Source organism: Oncorhynchus tshawytscha, linkage group LG02 (assembly GCF_018296145.1).
Source record: "Oncorhynchus tshawytscha isolate Ot180627B linkage group LG02, Otsh_v2.0, whole genome shotgun sequence".
Classification (NCBI taxonomy): Eukaryota; Metazoa; Chordata; class Actinopteri; order Salmoniformes; family Salmonidae; genus Oncorhynchus; species Oncorhynchus tshawytscha.
The window spans coordinates 32,724,838-32,750,984 of NC_056430.1; the positions used below are offsets into that span (position 1 = coordinate 32,724,838).

Genomic DNA, 26,147 nt, shown 5'->3' on the forward strand with positions numbered 1-26,147 from the left:
AAAATGTTATGCCATTCGTAACGCTTGCAGATAGGGGGAGATAGATCATGAATATCAATTCTTCCCAGTCTGATATTAACATGCAAGCAGGAGCTCACGTTCTGAAATAATGCATTCTATTTTCAAATGTACAATGTGTACGAGTTCACTTTGTACATGTCCTGATGTATATACACTGAGTATACCAAACTTTAGGAACACCTTCCTATTGAGTTGCACCCCCTTGCCCTCAAAACAGCCTAAATTCGTTGGAAGCGTTCTACAGGGATGTTGGCCCATGTTGACTCCAATGCTTCTCACAGTTGTGTCAAGTTGTCTGGATGTCTTTTTGGTGGTAGGCCATCATTGATACACATGGGAAACTGTTGTGTGAAAAACCCTGCAGCATTGCAGTTCTTGAAACATTTAAACCGGTGTACCTGGCACCTACTACCATACCCTGTTCAAAGACACTTAAATATTTTGTCTTGCCCATTCACCCTCTGAATGGCACATATGCACAATCCATATCTCAATTGTCTCGATTTAAAAATCCTTGTTTAACCTGTCTCCTCCCCTTCATCTACACTGATCGAAGTGGATTTAACAAGCGACATCAATAAGGGATTATAGCTTTCACCTGGATTCACCTGGTCAGTCTGTCATGGAAAGAGCAGGTATTCCTAATATTTTGTATACTCGGTGTGTATGTGCACGGTACCTGTTAGATAATGGGGGCATTCTGGCATGTGCTTTTGTACGTAATTGCTAAAAAAGCGCGAGTTAGCTAGCATGCTCTAATTCTAATGGTCACATTAGCTCCCTGCTAATTGAGTTATTTCCATGCCAACAGATGAATTACGAATCTACAACCATCAACATACTGTTGTCCTGCACATCTAATGTGCTTCCTTTTGTCTATCGTCATACACTTACATTTATTGTATTTTGTACTATTTTTGTCATTGTTATGTTTACAAAGTACCCCGTCTGATATTGACATGCAAGCGACGAATCACAAATATACTGCCATCAACATACTGTTGTCCTGTACATCTGTGTTTCTACGTGTCTTATCGTCAGAATAAACACCATCAACTGGGATCGCTGGCTGGCCAGTCCTTTCTTTAAATACATAACGCAAGAGTTACTACTACATCTGTTACACTTGCAAAATTCTTGCTTGAGAAATTGCTCTTAGCTAAGAAGCTATTGGTTTCCTTTTGACCATTTAATTGAAAACAATCACAGTAAGGTACTTTATTGTTACCCATAAATGATTTGATATCGAGTTAGAAACCGCTGCATTGGACCTTTAACAAGTAATATATATTTTTTTTAAAGTCAGGGGTCAAAATTATTGTCACCTGCTTTCAATACATCACCTTACAAGGATAACAGCACTGTGCCTTTAAAAAAAAAAATGTTTGAGATTGGGAAAACACATTGGGATAGATCTTAGACCATTCCTCTATACAGAATCTTTCCAGATCCTTGATATCCTTCGTCTGTGCTTATGGACTGCCCTCTTCAATTCAAACCACAGGTTTTCAATGGGGTTCAAGTCCAGCGACTGAGAAGGTCTAAATATCTCTCCCAGTGTGTTCTCCAATCTCATAAAAGATTTTAGGAAAAGGCTCAGTGTCATTATCCTCACACGGTAAGGTATTGAAAAAAGGGATTTCAATCATTTTGACCCCTACATTTGAGAGAACTATTACTCGTCTATTTCTTTACACAACTTTTATATAAAGGAATACACTGAGGATCTTTCACTTTTTTCATGTGACATTAGGCCCATATAGAAATAATCCTAAAGTCAGTGTCTGCACTGCAGGCACCACAAGAGGGCAGGCTGTGTGTGTTGTCTTACTTACAGCCCCCCCTCCCCCCTCTATGCATGAGACTGCTGCATCCTGAACGTTTCTAATTTTCCACTGAACTATCACCTAGTACTAAACAGATACTGCAGAGACCACCAACAATCCAGCGGGAAAATATCTCACCTTACCATACAGGGCCTACTGCCTCAGAGCAAATAGACGCATACCTGCATTACCGTACAGGGCCTACTGCCTCAGAGCAAATAGACGCATACCTGCATTACCGTACAGGGCCTACTGCCTCAGAGCAAATAGACGCATACCTGCATTACCGTACAGGGCCTACTGCCTCAGAGCAAATAGACGCATACCTGCATTACCGTACAGGGCCTACTGCCTCAGAGCAAATAGACGCATACCTGCATTACCGTACAGGGCCTACTGCCTCAGAGCAAATAGACGCATACCTGCATTACCATACAGGGCCTACTGCCTCAGAGCAAATAGACGCATACCTGCATTACCGTACAGGGCCTACTGCCTCAGAGCAAATAGACGCATACCTGCATTACCGTACAGGGCCTACTGCCTCAGAGCAAATAGACTCATATCTGCATTACCATACAAGGGCTGGTGTAAGTACTGGAACTACATCATAGAGAACTATACAGGGCCACTGCAATAGAACATACCCATCTTACCATAAAGGACTACTGCAAAAAAGATACTATGACAAAGTTGAGTAGGCCTTACAATAAAAGAATAAAGGCCCTATACATTTGAGAGAAAGCTATCAGAGAAGTTTGTTCACTTAAATTATCCAACGGTTAAACTCTGCTACTTGAATACCACTTCCTAGATTGCATTACATGGTGTCAACTCAAACTCCTCTTTAGCCATCCCAGATGTGTAGCCAGAATAGCTAGGTATGCGGCCCATCCTGGACACTAGGCCAAAATGGTCCAGTACATGATGTATCCATTTGTATATTACTGCACTGCTTTATTAGAATTCCACTGACTCTTAAACTAAATTAAGAATGTTGCTTCGCCATCATTTTATTAAAAAGAAAAAAATACAGTACTCAGAAATTGGGGATCTTTATTAAATACCGTTCGTTATAACATATACATGACAGTAAATCTGTAATTTCATGATTGGTTGGTTGGCCTGGTAAAACCCACATTACAGCATGGTCTCAGCCAATGAACATGCATCTCCTCCGTATAAAAAAACAGCTATTTGGTGGTGGGGCTGACAAGGGTTGAGTGACAGGGTGGGTGATGGGAATGTATGGAATAATCAAGGGAATGTTATTGCCGATTCTGTCCACGAGCCAGGCATGATAGCATGCGCCTCCGTGGTTGGATGATATTTTGAAGTGAAATGAAAAGGGGCTCTTCAACTCAGACACAGAAAAGGCACTTCTGAAAGAAAATACAAAAAATATGACAAAACCAGGGCTAACAAGAGTTGGGTGGGGAATGACACAGTGGCTGGGGGTGAGACAGACGTTGCGTATATAATAGAAGAAAAAAAAACATTTGGGAATAAAATGATCCGGATGTGTTCTTAATCTTCAACCACTCATCACCATCCGGACGAGTTCTGAGGGAGAGCAGAAAAAAGAACATCAGCAGCATGCTTGGTCATCAGTGTCTGAGAAGAGCCTTAGAGCAAACCCCACCTCCAGCATCTGCCAGCAGTGCTATAGCCTCCCATCTCTCCCAAATAGCCCCAGACTCACCATGAAGATTCAGGGCCTTATTTTCCTTATGACTTCATACTGTGACTCATTACTGAATGGTTCAATATGAAATGGCTTGGGTTTCCGAGAATCATTTATGGAGGGGCTATTACATGCAAAGACATTTGACCAAAAGCCTTCGTAAGCATTATCCCACCAAGCTGTCATTTTCAAAGCACACTCAAAGGATGTCACAGTCTACAGACACCTATATATTTAAAAATCACAAGGAGAAATTACAATGAATCAACGGAGAGGTACAGTGCATTCGAAAATGATTCAGACCCCTTCCCTTTTTGCACATTTTGTTACATTACAGCCTATTTCTAAAATTGATTAAATGCTTTTCCCCCTCATCAATCTACACACAATACCCTATAAATGACAAAGTGAAAACAAGTTAAGAAATATTAACACATGTATTTAAAAAAATACAAATATACTTCACATAAGTATTCAGACCCTTCGCTATGAGATTCAAAATTGAGCTCAGGTGTATCCTGTTTTCATTGATCATCCTTGAGATGTTTCTATAACATGATTGGAGTCCACCTGTGGTAAATTCAATTGATGACATGATTTAGAAAGGCACACACTTGTCTATGGTCCCACAGTTGACAGTGCACGTCAGCGCAAAAACTAAGCCATGAGGTCAAAGGAGTTGTCCGTAAAGCTCAAAGACAGGATTGTGTCACAACAGATCTGGAGAAAGGAACCAAAACATTTATGCAGCATTGAAGGTCTCCAAGAACACAGTGGCCTCCATTCTTAAATGGAAGAAGTTTGAAGCCACCAAGACTCTTCCTAGAGCTGGCTGCCTGGCCAAACTGAGCAATTGGGGGAGAAGGGCCTTGGTCAGGGAGGTGACCAAGAACCCAATGGTCACTCTGACAGAGCTCCAGAGTTCCTTTGTGGAAATGAGAGAACCTTCCAGAAGGACAACCAACTCTCCAGGTGTGCCAAGCTTGTAGCGTCATACCCAAGAAGACTCAAGGCTGTAATTACTGCCAAAGGAACTTCAACAAAGTACTGAAAACATATGTAAATGTGATTCGTTTTTTTATTTTCTAAATCTGCAAAAAAAAATATAAAAACCTGTTTTTGCTTTGTCATTATGGGCTAGTGTGTAGATTGAGGAGGAAACAAAATAAGGCTGTAAATGTAACAAAATGTGGAAAAAGTCAAGGCGTCTGAATACTTTCCGAATGCACTGTAAGTCCTCCCCAACATGAGCACTGCTCTCAGCTGGATGCTGAAGCCTGAATCTGATCCACAGAGACTCCATGTGTCAGTCAGACAGAAGAGAGAATCAGCATTAAAAGGTTGAGCATTAGAGGCAGGAGCGAGGGAGGGGGAACTGTAGAGGGAGGGACACAGAGAAACAATCTCCTAGCGAGCCAGAACAGCAAAGGATTTGCTCAGCCAGGCCTCAGGACCTGGAATGTGTTAGGATTAGCAACCCCCTTCCTTATTTGGGCTGTTCTAACAGAGGAGAACAAGGACAGCTGTGAGGAAGGAGGAGGAGCGATGGATCTGGCAGAAAGGCAGGGGAAAAAATAAATCAAGGTTCTAGCACGCTTACAGTACCAGCAGCAGCTTCCTTCAGTACAAGGGAACAGAAGTCACCAGCCAAGGAAATGGAGCTACTCACTGCAATAGTTGGAAATCATTATAGTAGAGGACGATAATTCAACCATTAAGAAATCCTTATTATTGCACACCACTTTATCCAAACCCCTCTCTCCCCGACATTCGGAGTTGAACTGTCACCCATCTAGTCTAGCTAACAGACCCCCCAGTCAGTGTCCTGCCCTCTTCCAGTTGGAGAGTCAGTGTCCATGGGGGTAATTTAGAGGAGCCACCTAGACACATGCAGAGGCGCTACATGCAGGCAACAGCCAGGGGAGGGGGAGAGAGGCGAGGGAGCTGGGCAGGAGAAGGGCCCTGCAAGATAGAAAGTTAAAGAGAACAGAGATCAAACCATAAATTCAAACCACTGACTCCATCACAGGAACCCAGCAGCCTCTGACAACACCATCATGGCACAGAGCAATATCCTACTCTATTAGTATCATAGCTTTTACTCTGCATCTCTACAACAGCCTGCCACTTATTAAACAAGTGTGTTAGATAGACTAGGAGCACCCGGTCCCCCCACACAACCCCAACCAAGTATCACTTTAAAACATTAAAGAGGAAAACTGTTAGTAAACTACTGGCTATATGTACGGTATCAGTAGCTAGGAGTAGGAGCATTCTGTGCAGTGATGGGCTGACAAGAGGGCCCCCTCCTCCCCCTACACACAAGTCTCCCAGAGCAGGTGAGAGCCCACTGCTGGGGTAGGAGACAACAGAGAGGGGGGGCTTTAGGGGGTCTGCTCGTACTCGCCGCTCAGCCGGACATGATGTGGCGGACAAAGACTGTGGGAGAGGAACAGGGAGGTCAGTGAAGGGACAACACAAGGGGGACACACACCTGAAATCCAATAATACAAACTCCAGCCAGTCCTACGCCTACTCCTTCTTAATAATCATAGGGCTTTGTGGTTACGTGGCACAAAACACAAGTACATCCCATTCAAGTCAATTGTATTTCGTTATTGGATTTTGTTACAATTCATGTCTTATTATTCAAACACTATGGGAAAAGGTAATTCCTCAAGCATTGTAATATATTCTACAGTACAGGATGAGGTTCAGTGTTCTCTCTTTACAGCCATCATATCCATCCAGTTCACCACTCTGCTTTACCTTCGTAGTTGATGCAGCCGTTGGCATCTTCGTGTCCTGCTAACAGAGTCTCCACCTCCTCTTCTGTCATTTTCTCACCTGCAACAAATGAAATGCTCTTTTACATTCTCATAACAGGTAAATAGACAAAGACAGTGTAGAGCAAGGGAATCCCATCTTTCCTTTCATTCTACAAAGGTAAAAGCCACTAGACGGATTGACAAAGTCTGAAAGACAAGTCAGGAGTATTTTTGGGTCTCCCCCTTACGATTATGATTACTTACATTTTCAGGCAAATTAACTATTTACACACAGAAGTGCCATTTATTGCCTGCCTTTTACCTACACATAGGAGAGAAATCAGAATGCTCAAGACTGGCATTATTTGTATTTGGGTTGATATCAGACAAAAAAAATCAAATAATAATAATTATAACTCAGAGCAGGCTCAACTTACCCAACATCCATAAATAGTCTATTTCACTAAAAAAGTGTGGAGGAACCAGTAAGATTAGTTTTAGGCTACAGGAATTATTTGCAGTTCGGTTGTTTTCACTTTTTCACCTGCCCAATGAGGCAACCTCGGCGCAGGTTTAACTTTAATGGCTGCCAAGTTCACTTGCAACCCTTAAATGTCAATCCCTACACTACCAAGCAGACATGCCCAGAGGCACACTGACACAGTTAACCAGGGAGACTCAACAAAGCCACATCTTGTCATTTGTGTTGCCCAATCACCTTACTGACAAGAAAGATATCCAGGATGCAAATCAAGTGTATCAATATGGATACAGTAGGGCATTGAGTCACTAGTTTAAGAGGTGATTACTGATTAGTGACAATGAAGACCTTTGGTACAACAGTCAGTTTACCTCTTCTCCTTATCAACCACACCTATCAGGACTGTGTGGATCAAACGTTTCGCTTGATCCAAATTCAATTCTTCAGGTAAAACCATCAAGAGCTGAATGTCAATGGTTTATCTGGAGTGTTAAACGAAGAATGCACTCCCTGATTTGGCCTCGTTTTAAAATTTGGTTCATTAAGAAATGTTATGACTGAATTCAAACAGGAGCTGGTTTCAGGGTGCGGGTTTGATGTGTGTCTCGTGTGTTTGCAGGTGGGAAGAGTTGGCCAAATTATTTCACCAATTAGCTTCAGCTAGCTGGTGTGCAACTGCGGCAAAATTAGTTTGAATTTGGAAAGCCTATCTCCGGGGCTAGTTAGGGACCATCAATACACGACACAATATAAATTAGACTATTTTCATGTTGCACACCTTTTAGGTTCTCATTAAATGCTTGCAATATTTGTATATTAATTTCTACAATTTATAGTTGTTTGAAGTTAAGTCATTGAAATTTGGCACTATTGTAATTTTAACATATTGTACATTGTGTAATTTACAGATCTTATCCCAAAGGGATATCCAAAGTTAATCCAAATTTACCACAGGCATTATGATTGGGTCCAATGCAGCTGCACTCCAAATTGAGGATTACTTGTGTGCTGCCAGCTGTGGGCAGGATTGAAACAAACGCAACCTGTATTTACGTTGTGACGCAGTCACGACCTCAAACTCTGTTTTGGACAAAACTGACTATGACCAAAGTTATCCTATTTACAATTTCTAATCAATTTTAACAGTAGAATAAATGTTTCTGACTCATATCAATGCCACATAGGATGTTTCTAAATGGGAAATTAGTTTTTTAGGGGCAGTTGCTCTTTAAGCTGAAGTTGAGCTCTCAAGTACAAGAAATAAAAACTGTTGGCTTATATAGTGTAATATAAACCATTCACTAATACAAGAGAAATAAACAGACGGTGCAGTTCTATATCTTTTCATAAGGGGAGATGTAAACCTAGCCAGTGACAGCACTTACAAATGCTTCATGAAAGCTATATAAGACCGTTCTGAGGTCTTACCAAGTGTTGTGAGGACGTGGCGCAGCTCAGCGCCCATCACTGTGCCGTTGCCCTCCTTGTCAAAGACACGCAGACCCTCCACAAAGTCCTCAAAGGAGCCCTGGTCCTTGTTTTTAGCGATGGCCTGTAGCATGGGCAGGAACTGCTCAAAGTCCAGCATTTTGTGGTTCATTTCTGGGGAGTGGAAAAAAAAAACTATTACTAGATACTATTAATAGAAACTACTATTACTTTGCTATAAACAGAGATAATAACTTATATGAAAGATCTAGGCCCACATACTGAGAGTAAAAATAATGGCTTGGAATGTATTTATTAAAAAAAGGAGAGCTTTGATAAGAATTTCTTAGATCCCCAAAGGACAAACTACTGTACTCAGTCCCACTATGTGTAGCCTAACTTTGTTTGTCGGAACGCTATAACACCTGCAAATCTGTGTACGTGACCAATAAAATTTCGATTTGATTTTGAATTTTGTAAACAAATCCACAAACCTTATAAATTCCTAAGTAGTGGTAAACTTGCATTTCTCTATAAATTGATAATCATCTTTACGTTATCAGATCTTGTTGACATGAGCTGCATCTATTCTGTGTGTAATTAGCACACGTAAGAAATAGGACCCCACACAACGCGCGACTACAACACAGAACATATGTGGTACTTGACAATTGCAGATTACACACAAGGATAAGTTCACACTCCATAGGATGGGAATGTCATACCCAGAAGAACATTCTGTTTCGTCAGTTTTATCCTTGGATGCTTAAGCACATTAATTGACATCTTCCACCTAACCGGATATGAATTAGTCAAACTGGTTTGGTGAAGAGGTTGACTACAAACAGCAACAGACCTAAAAACACACCAGCCCTAAGCTTTGGAGGATAGGCCTAAATCTAGCTGAACACAAGACGATGCCATGTCAGAATAAAATCTTACTAATGTTAACTGATGTGTGTAATACTTTTATAAGTTTGATCCAGCCAATAGATACTAATGGTCCATGTTCAGTAAGCATCTAGAAGTAGGGCTGACCTTCTGACTTGGGGTTGCCCAGGACCTTGAGGACCTCAGCGTTGACGGGGTTCTGGCCGAGGGCCCGCATGACATCACCACACTGGCTGTAGCTGATCTTCCCATCGCCCGTCCTGTCAAACAGCAGGAAGGCCTCCTTGAACTCTGACAGATGGGGAGAGGAAAGGCGTAAAAAAAAGCACAAAAAAAGCAGAGCTGGATTGTGTGTGTATGTGTTTTGGTTTACCCCCCACCCATAAAAATGGTCAAGAAAGAGAATCCAAAGATTTTTTTTTTGTTGTTTCTTTGATTATGTGTAATCTACAGTAAATTCGGTGGCCTCTATTGGAATGGTTTCTGACATAAGGGTCATTTCCCAGGGGCATTGTTAATGTGCTTGCCTTCCATCGCTGGTATGCTGCGCATCCCGAGATGGCCCGTCTGGAACTACACAGCAGCCACTCATTTACCCATATATGGCATTGACAGCAAGCGCTGGTGGTGTAATCTATCAACCAAACGACCGCAAAGGAAATCTAGCAACTGCGAAACTAAACTCCTAAAAATGCCATTGATTGAGTAAAAGAAAAAAGCACAGGCAATCGATGAGTCGCCTACAGTAACACTATGTCGCTACATATATTCTTGCTAAATGGTTACATTTTGCTTCGCCAACTTAATTTCAAAGAACAGCATGTCTGAGGTTTAATTCGGCCACGCCTTCGAGGCGTACAACTCGTTAATAAGTGGTTTAGTCATTTCCTTTTGTTTACACAATGTATACGAGTCAACACCAGTGAAGGACTGGGAACAAATTACAATATAGAGGCCTGATTTTCACTAATATATCTAGACATTTGATACAGTTCTGGCATCGGGAACGAATGAATTCACGTTCCAGAATTGAGAACTTCCGGTTCCTCTACTAAATTAACCACGTAGCTAGGTAGCCGAACTAGACATCACACAACAATAAACGGAACAGATAAATAATACCAAAATTGGTGTTGGCAAAAAAAACCCCACTAAAATGGAATTACTAAACGGCAACTCTTTCATCAAAGTAGCCTGGCTTTTGAACACTCAGGTCGTATAATGACTAGCAATAATGCCATAATGTTGACGTGTCCCTTTACTTTGTTCTGCATGCATGAAAATACCAGGCACAGAACTTAGTGCAAAATTAGTTGGTCAGTAACATTCAACACAAAACATTAATTTGATGAAAGACCATTCAATCAAACCGCTATGTGGGGATCAAAAGGAGGGGATGACTGCGCCAATAGACAACCGTGAATCAATATTTTTGTAATTGTATATCACCATTCGTTGATGTGTGCATGACAGACGACAACGCCTCTAATAATGCAAGGTCTTCCCAAAATGGTTAGAAAAAACAAAACCTGGTCCGTTCAAAAAAAAAAAAAAACTCACCATAAACTCCAGTTTATATCAACTTGTCAGCAGGGAAACTGCTTCTCACAACAAAGGGGACAGGAAAGAAGTAGAGCTATTCCACAATGAATGGCACAGATGAAGCAAGGGGATAGACTAGCAACTAGCTAACATTTTACAGTAGCTAGTTAGCCTTCAAATAACGTTACTGTCACAAAGCTGATTGAAACTCACCAATGATCTGGTCTTCTGAGAAGTCAGACTGGTTAAAAAGGTACGGCAAGAATGAAAAGGGAAAAACAAATTAATATGATTATCGAAGATGAAGAGAACAAGTAGCTAGCTAGATAACTACATTAACCAGCTAACATTGGCCAGCCACGGTATGATAATCCAGCAGTGAAACGTTTTAGGTGGATTAGCCAGCTAACAGGCTTTGTCTACACGAATTTAAAACGACATTTTGCTAGCCTACCAGTCTACACTGCACATCATATACAAAAAAAATCTTTAAAACAAAGCAAAGGCATTTACCATTTCTGGGCTTGATTCGAATCCTGTCAACGGGCGGAGGTCAGGGGAATGTAGACCGATAGACGCGAACGTTAAGAAAACTATGCTCATGACGTCATCCTTAATTCATGCACTGTACAAACCAATCACATCTGGCAGGCGTTGCCTTTTCGGATTATTTACCGTAATTCTGCAAAATACGTGCAACAAAACTGTCCAAACGTGAGTTTATTGGAATCCTGACTGTTCTTTAAAAGCGAGTAAATAAATATTGGTGTATGTATGCTGTGGTGGTGGAAAAACAGAATTTGTTAGCCAATTCCATTGAAGCTTTCATGTGGACGATCATACGAGTCATATTAACCATTTGTATGATTGAACAAGTGCGCCATCGTGTGGTACGAATATATAAACTGTAGCTAGAGTTACCATATGACAAATTAGTGAGATATAAATGTACAGAAGACATGGTAATCTACAGTTTAAAATATCTTTATTGTTGGGGTGATTCAGTTCATTTATCCTACAGCATATGTCATTTTGGTACACATATTAAGCTTATCACATAAGGCATGAAAACTTGAGACATTGAAATTGGTTGAATGCATTTGCATGACATCAAATAACCATCTGCACTTTGGCCTAATTTAGAAACAAATAAAAGGCAGATAAAACATGACCTGTAAGGTCTCTGAGATGCTCTCCTCTACCCTTCAATGTGCCCCATCACTGCCAACCTCCCCACACTGAAAGCGGACAAAGTCCAGAACTCGTGCCCCCTGCTCCGTCAGGTACTGTGCCACTGTCCTACTAGGGTCAGGGAGGAAGGATTGGGGCAGCAGGCGTGTCTCCGCATCCCCACAGGGCAGGTCATCCATATTGCCCAGGGATACGGGGGACTCTCCCACTACGTGCTGCCCTAGCTTCCTCCCCAGGGTGTCCTGCGCCCCGTCCTTGCCCCCCTGGAACACCACGAGGGCGCCGTATCGCCCCATGGCCATATCAGACTGACCCGCCACGCCACCGTGGATGTAGGAGCCGATATGCCAGCCTGCAGGGATACCAACCGTCACCGCCCGCCTCACTGACATGTTCTCACCCAGACGACCTGACAGGGGACGGGACAGGAAATTACAACTTCACTAACAGAGTAGTCTTCAATTTCCAAATAATGCTGCAGATAGAGGTTATTAAAACTCAAATTCAATGAGAGCATCTCAATATTGATAAGAGTCTACTAAATTATTAAATGCTATTTGTATTACTCACTCACCTATTGTAAGGGCCAGCTGATCAGCCAGAGAAGCACCTTCACCCAAGTTCAATTTCGAGAGGTCCTCTGCTGCCAGGAGACTCTGAAACCAACAAAGATAAATGCAGTTTTAAGTATTCCAACATGTATACTAGGGTGATGTGGCTACTGAGTGGGGGATGGTGTGGTAATGTGTCATACCTTCACATATCCAGTTTGGCCCTGGTTTTTACTGCTGTGGTGAGCCATGGTGGCGAACGCCACATCCTTCACCAGCTGTTGGAACTTCTCATTACGGGCAACAAAGTCTGTCTCACAGTTCACCTGCAACACACACAGACGTGGAGGACATTGAGATACAAATACTTCTGATCATTTTTACATTTGATCAAACTAAGCAAATGAAGATGACTGTTAAAGCAGGTATTATTCAACTTGAATATTGTATGCAGACTGCATCAAGGAGGATGAGTGATAGGATCTCATTGAGTGAATGAGATCTGCTTACCTCTACCATGACTGCAGCTTTGTCTCCTACAAACAGACCAATCAGCCCCTCTTTGGCCCTCCTCCCCTCCAGCTTGCTGGCCTTGCTCCAGCCTTCTTTCTGGGCCTGCTCATGTAACCAGCTCTCGGCCTTGGTTGGAGAAAAACATTACACACATTATCCTAAATATACACTACATTTAAGTCAGCAGCTGCCCAATCCTGATCCAAGAGGCCTAGATTGTGTGCAAGCACTGCAGGGCAGGCTTTTGTCCCAACCAAGCACTAACTCACCAGATTGAAAAGTACTAAAACCATATTTGTTATTGTTTACACATCCATCCCTGCCCTGCTCAGCAAACAAAGCTGTACTGAAAGAAGCAATGTTTACCTTTGTGATGTCATTATCACATTTCTCCAATGCTTTTTTGCAGTTAATGAATGTGTAGCCAGTACTTTTGCGTAGTTTCATAAGGAGAGCTTTCTCTGCAGCAAGAACTGGAAATCCTGTGTGTAAAGACTGTGCATGATGAACGGTGCAGACCTGGGGTGGACAAGAAATGAGATTATCGAACGTTACATTTCAGTGAAGCCATCATCATTGCTAACAGATTAAATCAAATGTCCATGGTGACCTCTGGTCCTGGGAAGATATTTCAATTCACTGTGATTTTGCCAACAACACTCAAAGGCTAGCTGCAGAATTTGGAATACTTTAACGTTCTTGTTCCATACGTGGTTAGCTAGGCTAGGTACTGGAAGGTAGCTAGCTTCAAATCAACAGCTGACAGCAGCTTCAGAAAGCACAACCAGAAAAAAAATGCTGGATGCCAGCGCACCCTTTTCTTGCCTACCTTTGAGAACTCTGTTCTGATTGATCTGAAAACATACGTTAATGCCATTCTTGGAGCTTTTTATATTTTCAAACCTCGATATTTCTCCTTATGAAAGCCGGAATGTCATTGAACCTAGCCGGGTAAGGCAAAGGAACATGGACAAACTTGAGCCAGGAAATGTAGCTATAAACGTTTGTTTAGCGCCATCTAACGTACTGGAATGCCTACCACACTGAGCCTACAATAGTTCGAAGGAGCTTCACTTCGGTGTAGAATGTATGTATACAAATAAATAAAAATCAGGGACGCAACTTTCACTGGACCACCCGCTGTATGACTCCCACCCGCTACTGCAAGAACTTGTCCCTTAGGCTTTTGTGATGCAGCTCACTTGCCAGCAATTTTGCACCATATAGGGAATGTCAAAAGCGCAAAAATAACTTAAGAAATAGTTTAAATTACCAGAGATTCTCACATGGCCCTTATATTAGGCTATCTGTATTACAGGGCTATATCAGCCAATATGCTAGAAGTAGTTTGAAGAAAGCAGAGATGGAGAGACTTACACTTTCTATAGAGCTATTTTTATAGCATACCTTTTAGGAGTGGGAATATTTTCAGACGCAGAAATATGGGTGATCAATATGTTAGGACTATTTCTATACAGTGTAGTAAACTATTTAAGAAGTACATTTCCTTGGAAAGATAACTGATTCTCTGCCCATCCATAGGCTATAGCCTACTCTGTTTAATTGAGACCACACGCGAACCTGATCTCGCAGGTATGGCTACTGAATTTGAAGCAGCAATAACGACGACAGCGACGTTGGCTACGTTTAGCATAGGACTATATGCACAGTCAGTACACAACACTGCTCATCAGGCCTTAGCAGGATTAGATGGTGATAGGAGTCCCAGCAGGGTCAGACAGCCAGAGATGACCATTCTATGGAGCTCATGTGAATTTTGCAGTATATTAACAATATCAGTGAATGATTCAAAAAAAAAGTTACATCATTGAATTGATGGGTAGACCTCCAGTAGCTACAGGACAGCAGCTTTAGCTTAAAGCTACGGTCTGGGATCAAGGAATAATGCCTCCTCTTAGGAGGATCAGATGGCCACAGGGGTATCAGCAGGGTCAGGCAGCCAGGGAAGACCAGTCTGTGATGGAGCTGAGGTGAATCTTTGCAGATACACTTTATTTTCTCTGTGCAGCAAACACTGGACAAGCCAGCTATTTAAGGCACTTGGACAAACCTCCAAAGTTGATTTCCAAACTGTATCAAGGGTTGATAGCTTTTCCCTATGACACAAAACACGTAAAACAAAAATGTGAGGAAGACCTGGTATTGATGCTGAATGGATACGGATATGTTTGAATGCCCAGTCATGTTCATTTCATCTCAGGCATCAATTACTGCAGTTTAAGACCATTCATAGAATGTACTTTATTCCAGTGAAACTGAATATCATGCACTCAGAAATGGCATTCCTCTGCTGGAGGTGTAAAACACCAAATGGGACATATTTGCATATGTGTCACGCCCTGGCCATAGAGAGGCTTTTACTCTTGGTTATTTTGGTTAGGCCAGGGTGTAACTAGTGTGGGCATTCTATGTTCATTTTCTATGTTTTGTATTTCTTTGTTGTTTGGCGGGTGTGGTTCTCAATCAGAGGCAGCTGTCTATTCATGTCACTGATTGAGAACCATACTTAGGTAGCTTTTTCCCACATAGGTTTTGTGGGTAGTTGATTTCTGTTTAGTGTTTTTCTTTCTTTCTTTCTTTCTTTCTTTCTTTCTTTCTTTCTTTCTTTCTTTCTTTCTTTCTTTCTTTCTTTCTTTCTTTCTTTCTTTCTTTCTTTCTTTCTTTCTTTCTTTCTTTCTTTCCCTTCAACTTTCAGGTATTTCCCTTTGTTGTTTTTGTATATAGTGTTCCGTGTCAATAAACAAAGATGAACACGTACCACGCTGCACCTTGGTCCTCACCTTCTTCCACCAACAGCCGTTATGGTCTTGTGAAGGCTGGCTGAATTCTGACAATTGTATGTTCTTTTATCTCAGCATGTCTACTGATTCTCCCTCATCCCTGTTTTTGTTTTCTTGGAAATGTTTATACTGGAGACCATCATCTGAAGAAACTGTGTAACCAGAAATGTATAGCCATTAACTGGAAGGTTGGTTATCCTCCCACAATGTTAAGTTACAGTTGAAGTTGGTAGTTAACATACATTTAGGTTGGAGTCATTAAAACTCATTTTCAACCACTACACAAATGTCTTGTTAAAAAAACTACAGTTTTGACAAGTCAGTTAGGACATCTACCTCGTAATTTTTCCAACAATTGTTTACAGACAGATTATTTCACTATCACAATCCCAGTGGGTCAGAAGTTTACATACACTAAGTTGACTGTGCCTTTAAACAGCTTGGAAAATTCCAGAAAATGACGTCATGGCTTTATAAGCTTCTGATAGGCTAATTAACATAATTTGAGCCAATTGGAGGTGTACCTGTGGATGTATTTCAAGGCCTACCTTCAAACTCAGTGGCTCTTTGCTTGATATCAATTTCCAAACATATTCTGTCTCCTGGAGATAAACGTACTTTGGTGTGAAAAGTGCAAATCAATCCCAGATCAACAGCAAATGCCCTTGTAAAGATGCTGGAGGAAACAGGTACAAAAATATCTATATCCACAGTAAAACGAGTCCTATATCGACATAACCTGAAAGGCCGCTCAGCAAGGAAGAAGCCACTGCTCCAAAACCGCCATAAAAAAAGCCAGACTACGGTTTGCAACTGCACATGGGGTCAAAGATTGTACTTTTTGGAGAAAGGTCCTCTGGTCTGATGAAACAGAAATATAACTGTTTGGCCATAATGACCGTCGTTATGTTTGGAGGAAAAAGGCAGAGGCTTGTAAGCCGTAGAACACCATCCCAACCGTGAAACACGGGGGCAGCATCATGTTGTGGGGATGCATTGCTGCAGGAGGAACTGGTGCACTTCACAAAATAAATGGCATCATGAGAAAGTAAAAGTATGTGGCTATATTGAAGCAACATCTCAAGACATCAGTCAGGAAGTTAAGGCTTGGTCACAAATGGGTCTTCCAAATAGACAATGACCACAAGCATACTTCCAAAGTTGTGGTAAAATGGCTTAAGAACAACAAAGTCAAGGTATTGGAGTGGCCATCACAAAGCCCCGACCTCAATCCTATAGAAAATTTGTCGGCAGAATTGAAAAAGCATGTGTGAGCAAGGAGGCCTACAAACCTGACTCAGTTACACCAGCTCTGTCAGGGGGAATGGGCCCAAAAATAGCCCAACTTATTGTGGGAAGCTTGTGGAAGGCTACCGGAAATGTTTGACCCAAGTTAAACAATTTAAAGGCAATGCTACCAAATACTAATTGAGTGTATGTAAACTTCTGACCCACTGGGAATGTGATGAAAGAATTAAAAGCTGAAATAAATCAACCTCTCAACTATTCTTCTGACATTTCACATTCTTAAAATAAATTTGTGATCCTAACTGACCTAAGACAGGGAATTTTTACTAGGATTAAATGTCAGGAATTGTGAAAAACTGAGTTAAAATGTAGTTGGCTAAGGTGTATGTAAACTTCTGACTTCAGCTGTATGTATCACTAGATTTGATTTATTACCAGATTAAGGGTATACTGAGCAACTTTCATAAGGTCTGGTTGCCTTCTATGGAATTCAGTACGAATAAAGGAGTCTGTATTGAAAACATGCCCACGTCAGGGGAGATCACTATTAAGGAAATCCCTAGCTGCTGGGCTGCTCAGTCCTGGCCCTGGGGGTCTGCTGTCTTGTGGGTTGTCACTCTGGCCTTTGCCTAACACACCCAAAACAAATTAAATACATTTTTCATTTAGATCTTAAAAGGTTTTTTTTATGATGGTAAAAACTGTCTGAAAGAAATCTGCCTAATGTATTGAATTATCAATACATTAGGCAGTTAATAGGAAGTGTCCAACTCTATTCTAAGCAATTCACCTTGTTAGTCAGTTAGTTAGACTAGTTTATCATCCGTTTGTAGAGTATTCCTTTTTTTATTGGCTCTAAGCCTAGTTAAATTGTATATGAACTCTACCAAAATAGCCAAAAGCTGAGCACATTATAGTTCTTTCATGTCAACAAAAGCAGGGTGTAAACTGTTCTCTCTTGTTCCTTTTCTCTATCTTGCTCCACATCCTGCAAGGGCCGTTGTGACGAGAAGTACAACTCTCAGAACAAGTGCCACTGCAACTCGAAGTGCTCCCAGTATGACAACTGCTGCAATGACTATGTAGCCCTCTGTAATGGTGAGAGGGTACTGTGGCATTCTGATCTGGAGGCATGAAAACAAAACCATGTCCCTGAAACATATCCCACTGTCTACTACACCTAGGCACAGTTCATTTGAATCTGTTATTAGTTTGAGCTGGCCTTTTTTACATCCCGGGCAATTATCCACAACTGGTGAAATTCACATAGTGGTCAAGGTCTATCACAGTTGACCATACAGATACTCCTGCATCATATCTGAAAGAGTCCTTACTACACAACCTTTGTGAACAAAATCAAAATGAACATACCGGCTCAATATTAGACCAGTCAGCTATTCACCTTTCTGTGGGCCATAGTGGCAGGATGGTTCACTAGTGTTTGAATCAGGGTGCCCTCAGTCTTTTACAGCAGGATGTGTGTTTGGCCAGTAGAGGTCATTGTTGTGTAATGTAAATTGTCACTAATCATGCACATCACAACAATCTTCAATAGGCTCCTTATGTGAAACACAGGACTCAGCAGTTCACACCACTTTTAGACATTATTGTTAAAATGTAAATTTAAGCTAAAACATATTAATTATGACTTCTCTTCTAAGCACCCGCTCCAGGATTGTCCTGCCAGGGCCGCCGTGGGGAGAAATACAACTCTCAGAACAAGTGCCACTGCAACACCAAGTGAAGAGATCACAACAACTGCTGCAGCGACTACACCTCCCTCTGTGGAAATGGCTTAATTGTTACTCAAACTGTTACACCAAATTGATTACAACCCTGGTACTGTATTTGTCCTGTAGTACATTATAATTAGAGTTAATGAGTTAATGACCTCACAACAACATCGAAATGACCTATGAAATGTTAAAACAATGTCATTACTTCTCTGTGCTACAACAGTACAATGATTATTCATGTAAACTGTTCCCCATGGTTCTGATACTGTATGTTCTATGGGTGGTAGGCTATTTTAGGTTCTATGGGTAGCAGTCCCTAAAATAAAGTGCTCCTTTTCTGTGTCTGTTAGGCTCTGGTGGTAGAGATACCGGCAGTAACATCACTGATCCCATCTCTGTCTAAAGCTCTGTATGCTCTGGACTCCAACAAGCCCTCTGCGTCAGAGCTGATCATTGACTCCCAGGCCAGAGTGCCAGTCTCCCAGACCTGCTCCCAGAACGACCTTTGTTCTCTTATTCTATTCTTCCTCTGTCTCTTATGTTATTTTTTTCTCTCACTAATATCTTCACTCTTCTTTCTGTCACTGTCCAACCTCCCCCTTCTCTCTACCCCTTGCTCTATGTCTTTCTCTCTCTCTGACCTATATCCTGACTGTGTTGTCTTCCATCCAGGCTGTTCCAGTTCCTGGACGAGGCATCTCTGTTCTCCAAGCCGCCATATGATAGAGGGCCTCCCGAGAGGCGCAGCGGTCTAAGGCACTGCATCGCTGTGCTAGAGGCGTCACTACAGACCCTGGTTCGCCTGTTCATACCGCTATCATCCAAAAGGTGAGGTCAGTACAAGTGCATCAAAGCAGTACAAGTGTATCAAAGCAGTACAAGTGCATCAAAGCAGTATAAGTGCATCAAAGCAGTACAAGTGCATCTCATTCACCCCTTTAGATTTGTGTGTATTAGGTAGTTGTTGGGGATTTGTTTGATTACTTGTTGATATTACTGCACTGTCGGAACTAGAAGCACAAGCATTTTGCTACACTCGCATTAACATCTGCTCACCATGTGTATGTGACCAATAAAATTGTATTTGAATTTGATTTACAGGTAGGCTGTAATTGTGAATAAGAATGTGTTTTTATCCGACTTGCTTAGTTAAATAAAAAAACAAAAATATGCTGCCTTCATGGCCTGCAGGACAACTACAAGAGGAACATAGGCACCACTGAGGACTTTACCCCCCAGCAGCTGGCTGAGTAGGACGCCTTCCTCAGGGAGACCATGTTAAACTGAGTTGGGCAGAGAGCTCGCCCTTCACCAAGAGTATTTACAGTGCCTAATGAAAGTCTACACACCCCTTGCACAGTCTTCGCATTTTGCTACCGTTGTACACAACCTACTCTACATTTCCAAAGTCAAAGAAAAATGATAGAAAATGTTCCTAATTATTCAAATCAAATTGTATTTGTCACATGCGCCGAATACAACAGGCATTGGCACCTTACAGTGAAATGCTTACTTACTTAGTCTGGGAGGCCCTTTGATTAGCTGTTCAGGAGTCTTATGGCTTGGGGTTAGAAGCTGTTTAGAAGCCTCTTGGACCTAGACTTGGCGATCCGGTGCCGCTTGCCGTGCAGTAGCAGAGAGAACAGTCTATGACTAGGGTGGCTGGAGTCTTTGACAATTTTTAGGGCTTTCCTCTGACACTGCCTGGTATAGAGGTCCTGGATGACAGGAAGCTTGGCACCAGTGAAGTACTGGGCCGTACGCACTACCCTCTATAGTGCCTTGTGGTCGGAGGCTGAGCAGTTGCCATACCAGGCAGTGATGCAACCAGTCAGGGTGCTCTCGATGGTGCAGCTGTAAAGTCTTTTGAGGATCTGAGGACCTATGCCGAATCAGTAACCAGTGTGACCTGACCTCCTCCCCAGGATGCTATGGCTCAGAGGAGAAGTTCCTCCATGACCTGAAGATGATGTGGTTCGACCTCTACTCCTGCTACCCTGGCAAGATGGACTCCAGCGGTTTCGAGCAGGTCTGTGTGTGTACTTGTGTGTGTATGGGTATGTAGTGTGTGTGTATGTGGTGTGTATGTAGGAGTGTGTGTGTTCATAAAGTGTATATTTGCTAGTGTAGGGGAGATTAAGTGTGGGAAGATATCTGGCTTCCACAACTGGCTCCAGTTCTACTGGCTGGAGAAACAGGGTCTGATTGACTATTACAGCCATAGCTTTGACAGACCTGTAAGCACCAAACAAACCATCACAATCACGACACAACTCTGTAATCGTAACACAACTCTGTAATCCAACAAAATAAGATTTGACTGAGATCTCTCTCTCTCAATTTATCTTGCTCTCTCTCTTGCTCTCTCTGTCTCTCTCTCACTCACTCAATTCAATTCAAGGGGCATGATTGGCTTGGGAAACATATGTTAACATTGCAAAGCAAGTGAAGTAGATCATGTACGAAAGTGAAATAAACAATAAAAATGAACAGTAAACATTACACTCGCAGAAGTTCCAAAAGAATAAAGACATTACAAATGTTGTATTTGTCACGTTGGTCGTAAGGATCGGACCAAGGCGCAGAGTGGTATGCGTACATTCTTCTTTATTAAAGAAAGAACACTGACCAAACTAACCCTCGGTGGTGGCTCCGGTTCTGGACGCACCCCCCTCCTTATGCTGATCCCTCCGCCTTTGTAGAACCAGACCGTGGATCATCGCTGGAGACCCCGGACTGGGAACTGTCGCTGGAGACCCCGGACTGGGGACCGTCGCTGGAGACCGTCGCTGGAGACCCCGGGCTGGGGACCGTCGCTGGAGACCCCGGGCTGGGGACCGTCGCTGGAGACCCCGGGCTGGGGACCGTCGCTGGAGACCCCGGGCTGGGGACCGTCGATGGAGACCCCGGGCTGGGGACCGTCGATGGAGACCCCGGGCTGGGGACCGTCGCTGGAGACCCCGGACTGGGGACCGTCGCTGGAGACCCCGGGCTGGGGACCGTCGCTGGAGACCCCGGGCTGGGGACCGTCGATGGAGACCCCGGACTGGGGTCCGTCGCTGGAGACCCCGGACTGGGGACCGTCGCTGGAGACCCCGGACTGGGGACCGTCGCTGGAGACCCCGGGCTGGGGACCGTCGATGGAGACCCCGGACTGGGGACCGCCGCTGGAAACCCCGGACTGGGGACCGCCGCTGGAGGCTCCGGGCTGGGGACAGCCGCTGGAGGCTCCGGACTGGGGACCGTCGCTGGAGGCTCTGGACTGGGGAGCGTCGCTGGAGGCTCCGGACTGGGGATCGTCGTTGGAGGCTCCGGACTGGGAATCGTCGTTGGAGGTTCCGGACTGTGGCCCGTCATTGGAGGTTCCGGACTGTGGCCCGTCGTTGGAGGTTCCGGACTGTGGCCCATCGTTGGAAGTTCCGGACTGTGGCCAGTCATTGGAGGTTCTGGACTGTGAAACGTCGCTGGAAGCTCTGGACTGGGAACTGTCGCCGGAAGCTCTGGACTGTGGAGGCGCACTTGATACCTGGTGAATGGTGCAGGCACTGGTGGTACCGGGCTGAAGACACGCACCTCAGGGCGAGTGCGAGGAGCAGGAACAGGACGTACTGGACTCTGGAGGCGCATTGGAGGCCTGGTGCGTGGGACCGGTACAGGTGGCACTGGGCTGAAGACACACACCTCAGGGCAAGTGCGGGGAGGAGACACAGGACGTACTGGACTGTGGAGGTGCACTGGAGGCCTGGTGTGTGGTGCCGGCACAGGTGGTACCAGGCTGGTGACACGCACCTCAGGGCGAGTGCGGGGAGGAGACACAGTACGTACTGGACTGTGGAGGCGCACTGGAGGCCTGGTGCGTGGTGCCGGCACAGGTGGTACCGGGCTGGTGACACGCACCTCAGGGCGAGTGCGAGGAGCAGGACGTACTAGACTCTGGAGGCGCACTGGAGGCCTGGAGCGTAGAGCTGGCACAATGCATCCTGGCTGGATGCACCGGGCTGAAGACACACACCTCAGGGCGAGTGCAGAGAGGAGGCACAGGACGTACTCGACTGTGGAGGTTCACTGGACACCTGATGTGTGGGACCGGTACAGGTGACACCGGGCTGATGATGCGCTCTCAATGCTAGCACCTCTCTCCGGAATCTCTGAGATTTTGAACTCCTCATCTGACTCCCTGACTGGCTCTGGTTCGCTCCTCCGCCGACTCCCATGTGCCCCCCAATTTTTTTTTTGGGGGGGGGGGGTTCTGTGGCCTACCTCGTTGGAATAACTCCTCGTAACGACGCCGTTCCGCTTTCGCTGCCTCTATTTCCTCCTTCGGACGCCGATACTCCCCAGCCTGCATCCAGGGTCCTGCTCCATCCAGGATCTCCTCCCAGGTCCATTCCTCCTGAACACGCTGCTTGGTCCATTTTTGGTGGGTTCTTCTGTCACGTTCGTCGTAAGGATCGAACCAAGGAGCAGCGTCATATGCATACATTCTTCTTTATTAAAGAAGGAACACTGACCAAACTAACAAAATAACAAAACGAACGAAACGTGAAGCTAATGTGAATAGTGCAGACAGGCAACTAAACATAGAACACGAACCCACGAACACAAAAGGGAAAATGGCTACCTAAATATGATCCCCAATCAGAGACAACGATAAACAGCTGCCTCTGATTGGGAACCATATCAGGCCACCATAGACCTAAAAAAATCACTAGACATACAAAAACCCTAGACAATAAAAAAAACTAGCATACCTACCCTCGTCACACCCTGACCTAACCAAAAATATAAAGAAAACAGAGATATCTAAGGTCAGAGCGTGACAGTATTATGTATATATACAGTGTTGTAACGATGTGCAAATGGATAAAGTACAAAAGGGGAAAAAAATGAACATCAATATGGGTTGTATTTACAATGGTGTTTGTTCCTCACTGGTTACCCCTTTCTTGTGGCAACAGGTCACAAATATTGCTGCTGTGATGGCACACTGTGGTATTTCATCCAGTAGATATGGGTGTTTATCAAAGTCGGGTTTGTCTTCGAATTCTTTGTGGATCTTTGTAATCTGAGGGAAATATGTGTCTCTAATATGGTCATACATTTGGCAGGAGGTTGGGAAGTTGTCATGGCTGACTAGGTGTGTAGATAGGAATCAGGCGCAGAGTGCAGAGAGGTCCAGGGGAAAGATGCACTTTAATGCGGCACCAAAAGTAAATGCCCAAACACACAGGGCGCAAAACACTGACCAACCCAAAACAACGGGTAACACGATCCAGAGCACAAACAACACCAACGACACAAACGTGAACATCAAAATAATCCCGCACAACAAAGGGACGGGTTCCACACGCTAAATAGGGAAGCAAATCAAGCACACACAAAATAGGAACAGGTGTAACTCATGAGACAAAACTAACCGAAAAGAAAAAGGGATCGGTGGCGGCTAGTAGGCCGGTGACAACGACCGCCGAGCACCACCCGAACAGGCGGGGGAGCTAACTTCGGGGGGAGTCGTGACAGAAGGGCAGTTCAGTTTCCACCTCATTTTGAGGGCAGTGTGCACATAGCCTGTCTTCTCTTGAGAGCCAGGTCTGCCTACGGCGGCCTTTCTCAATAGCAAGGCTATGCTCACTGAGTCTGCACATAGTCAAAGCTTTCCTTAAGTTTGGGTCAGTCACAGTGGTCAGGTTTTCTGCCACTGTGTACTCTCTGTTTAGGGCCAAAGAGCATTCTAGTTTGCTCTGTTTTTTTATTCATTCTTTCCAATGTATCAAGTAATTATCTTTTTGTTTTCTCATGATTTGGTTGGGTATAATTGTGTTGCTGTCCTGGGGATCTGTGGGGTCTGTTTGTGTTTGTGAACAGAGCCCCTGGACCAGCTATCTTAGGGGACTCTTCTCCAGGTTCATCTCTCTGTAGGTGATGGCTTTGTTATGGAAGGTTTGGAAATCGCTTCCTTTTAGGTGGTTGTAGAATTTAATGGCTCTTTTCTGGATTTTGAAAATTAGCCTAATTCTGCTCTGTATGCATTATTTAGTGTTTTACATTGTACACAGAGGATATGTTTTGCATAATTCTGCATGCAGAGTCTCAATTTGGTGTTTGTCCCATTTTGTGATTTCTTGGTTGGTGAGCAGACCCCAGATCTCACAACCATAAATGGCAATGGGTTCTGTAACTGATTCATGTATCTTTAGCCAGATCCTAATTTGTATGTCGAATTTGATCTTCCTTTTGTTCACTCTCTTTCTAAGTGGACTTCCTACCCTGATTTTCTTGGGATGCAGTTTACGTGGGATGGCTACTTCAAGCAGGTTGGTTCTGCCATCATTGGCTGCAGTTCTGAGTTGGCCATGTACAGTCTTTGCTACATCACCCGTCCAGGGAAACAGCGAGTACTCTTTGTGTGTGTGTGTGTGTCAATTATTTTTCATTATCTACCGAAGATGATGTACACACTATTCAAAGCCATTGCTGTTCTCCATTTCCATCCATTTTGGACCGTGTGTCCCATTATGTCTCATTATGCTTGTGTACTGTATATGTGTGTTTGTGCTTGTTGCAATTGAGTGTTATGATTTCATCTGGTTTTCTGTCCAGGTGTAAACAGAGCCTGGGAGGGAAGCCACTGGTGATCCAGACCTACACCTGGGAACACTCCTCCTATGGGAATGGGAAGAAGTACATCGGCTCCGCCTTCCCTGCCCTAGAACTGAAGCACACAGCAGCCACTCAGCATTCAACAAGCTAGCAACAGTCTGTCAATCACATCCCGCATCAAACTCAACAATGTCCAATCTTAGTCCTGATACATAAGAGCATTTCATTATTTGTATTTGTAAATGGGTTCCATTTTTGTAAATGGGACAATTCATGTGTGAATGTTTTGCGCTCACTATAAATGTATTGCAGACATTCAGCATTCAGATTGATATTTGAAGGCAAATTTCCTGTGTCAGCGGAGACTGCATTTTGTAAACACTGTATATATCTGCTCAATCGGATATTACCTTGGCATGTCTATTGCACAATCTATAGCTTCAGCAATACATATTGAATATAGCCCTTAGTCAAGCAATGAAGAAATCTGCAGGGTATGAGAATCCCATGCACTCCTGAGGGCATGATCAAACTATGCCCAACAGGGCTGAAAATGGGCATTTACACGCTCCTATAGCGGGCACATGGGGACACCCCACCACTAAGAGCATGTGTGCATCTGACACAATCGCTTACTGTCTTACTCCCCAAAAAAATTAATCAAAAAAATAAGCAGTCTCCTGCACTCCTCACCGATAAACGAATGGAAACTAATGGAAACAAAAACACATTTAGCAGATCCAATTCTGCTTGACCTACTCCAAACAGTACCCACTAGCTAAACCTGTTCCTATCAGCTGTCCGTAAAGCCCTGTGTGTCCCACCCCAGCTGGGGGTGAGGATCTGCGTGTGTGAGGCTGCTTCCA

The 26,147-nt window shown here is 43.6% G+C and overlaps 2 protein-coding genes and 1 pseudogene across 4 annotated transcripts; 1 reads left to right on the forward strand and 2 right to left on the reverse strand.

The window, feature by feature from the left end:
• Nucleotides 1-2,886: 2,886 nt before the first annotated feature.
• myl6 (myosin, light chain 6, alkali, smooth muscle and non-muscle) lies at nucleotides 2,887-11,283 on the reverse strand. 3 transcript variants are annotated; one of them, XM_042296957.1, is made up of 7 exons: nucleotides 11,155-11,283; nucleotides 10,855-10,882; nucleotides 9,247-9,390; nucleotides 8,209-8,382; nucleotides 6,301-6,378; nucleotides 5,939-5,970; nucleotides 2,887-3,410 (listed from the first exon to the last, which is right to left on the reverse strand). In XM_042296957.1, exons 1-6 carry the CDS (start codon nucleotides 11,242-11,244, stop codon nucleotides 5,942-5,944), a joined length of 543 nt encoding a protein of 180 aa, XP_042152891.1. In that variant the 5' UTR covers nucleotides 11,245-11,283; the 3' UTR covers nucleotides 2,887-3,410; nucleotides 5,939-5,941. The 3 variants fall into 3 exon arrangements, with proteins under 3 accessions (XP_042152891.1, XP_042152888.1, XP_024233822.1); XM_042296954.1 differs by having other exon boundaries at nucleotides 5,935-5,970; XM_024378054.2 differs by lacking the exon at nucleotides 5,939-5,970.
• A 326-nt stretch (nucleotides 11,284-11,609) lies between these two features.
• On the reverse strand, nucleotides 11,610-13,879 carry tsfm (Ts translation elongation factor, mitochondrial). The gene is made up of 6 exons (XM_024437949.2): nucleotides 13,726-13,879; nucleotides 13,263-13,415; nucleotides 12,894-13,022; nucleotides 12,587-12,709; nucleotides 12,407-12,488; nucleotides 11,610-12,241 (listed from the first exon to the last, which is right to left on the reverse strand). Exons 1-6 carry the CDS (start codon nucleotides 13,771-13,773, stop codon nucleotides 11,847-11,849), a joined length of 930 nt encoding a protein of 309 aa, XP_024293717.1. The 5' UTR covers nucleotides 13,774-13,879; the 3' UTR covers nucleotides 11,610-11,846.
• Nucleotides 13,880-14,824: 945 nt separating this feature from the next.
• On the forward strand, nucleotides 14,825-25,432 carry LOC112262911 (annotated as a pseudogene).
• The last annotated feature ends 715 nt before the right edge of the window (nucleotides 25,433-26,147 follow it).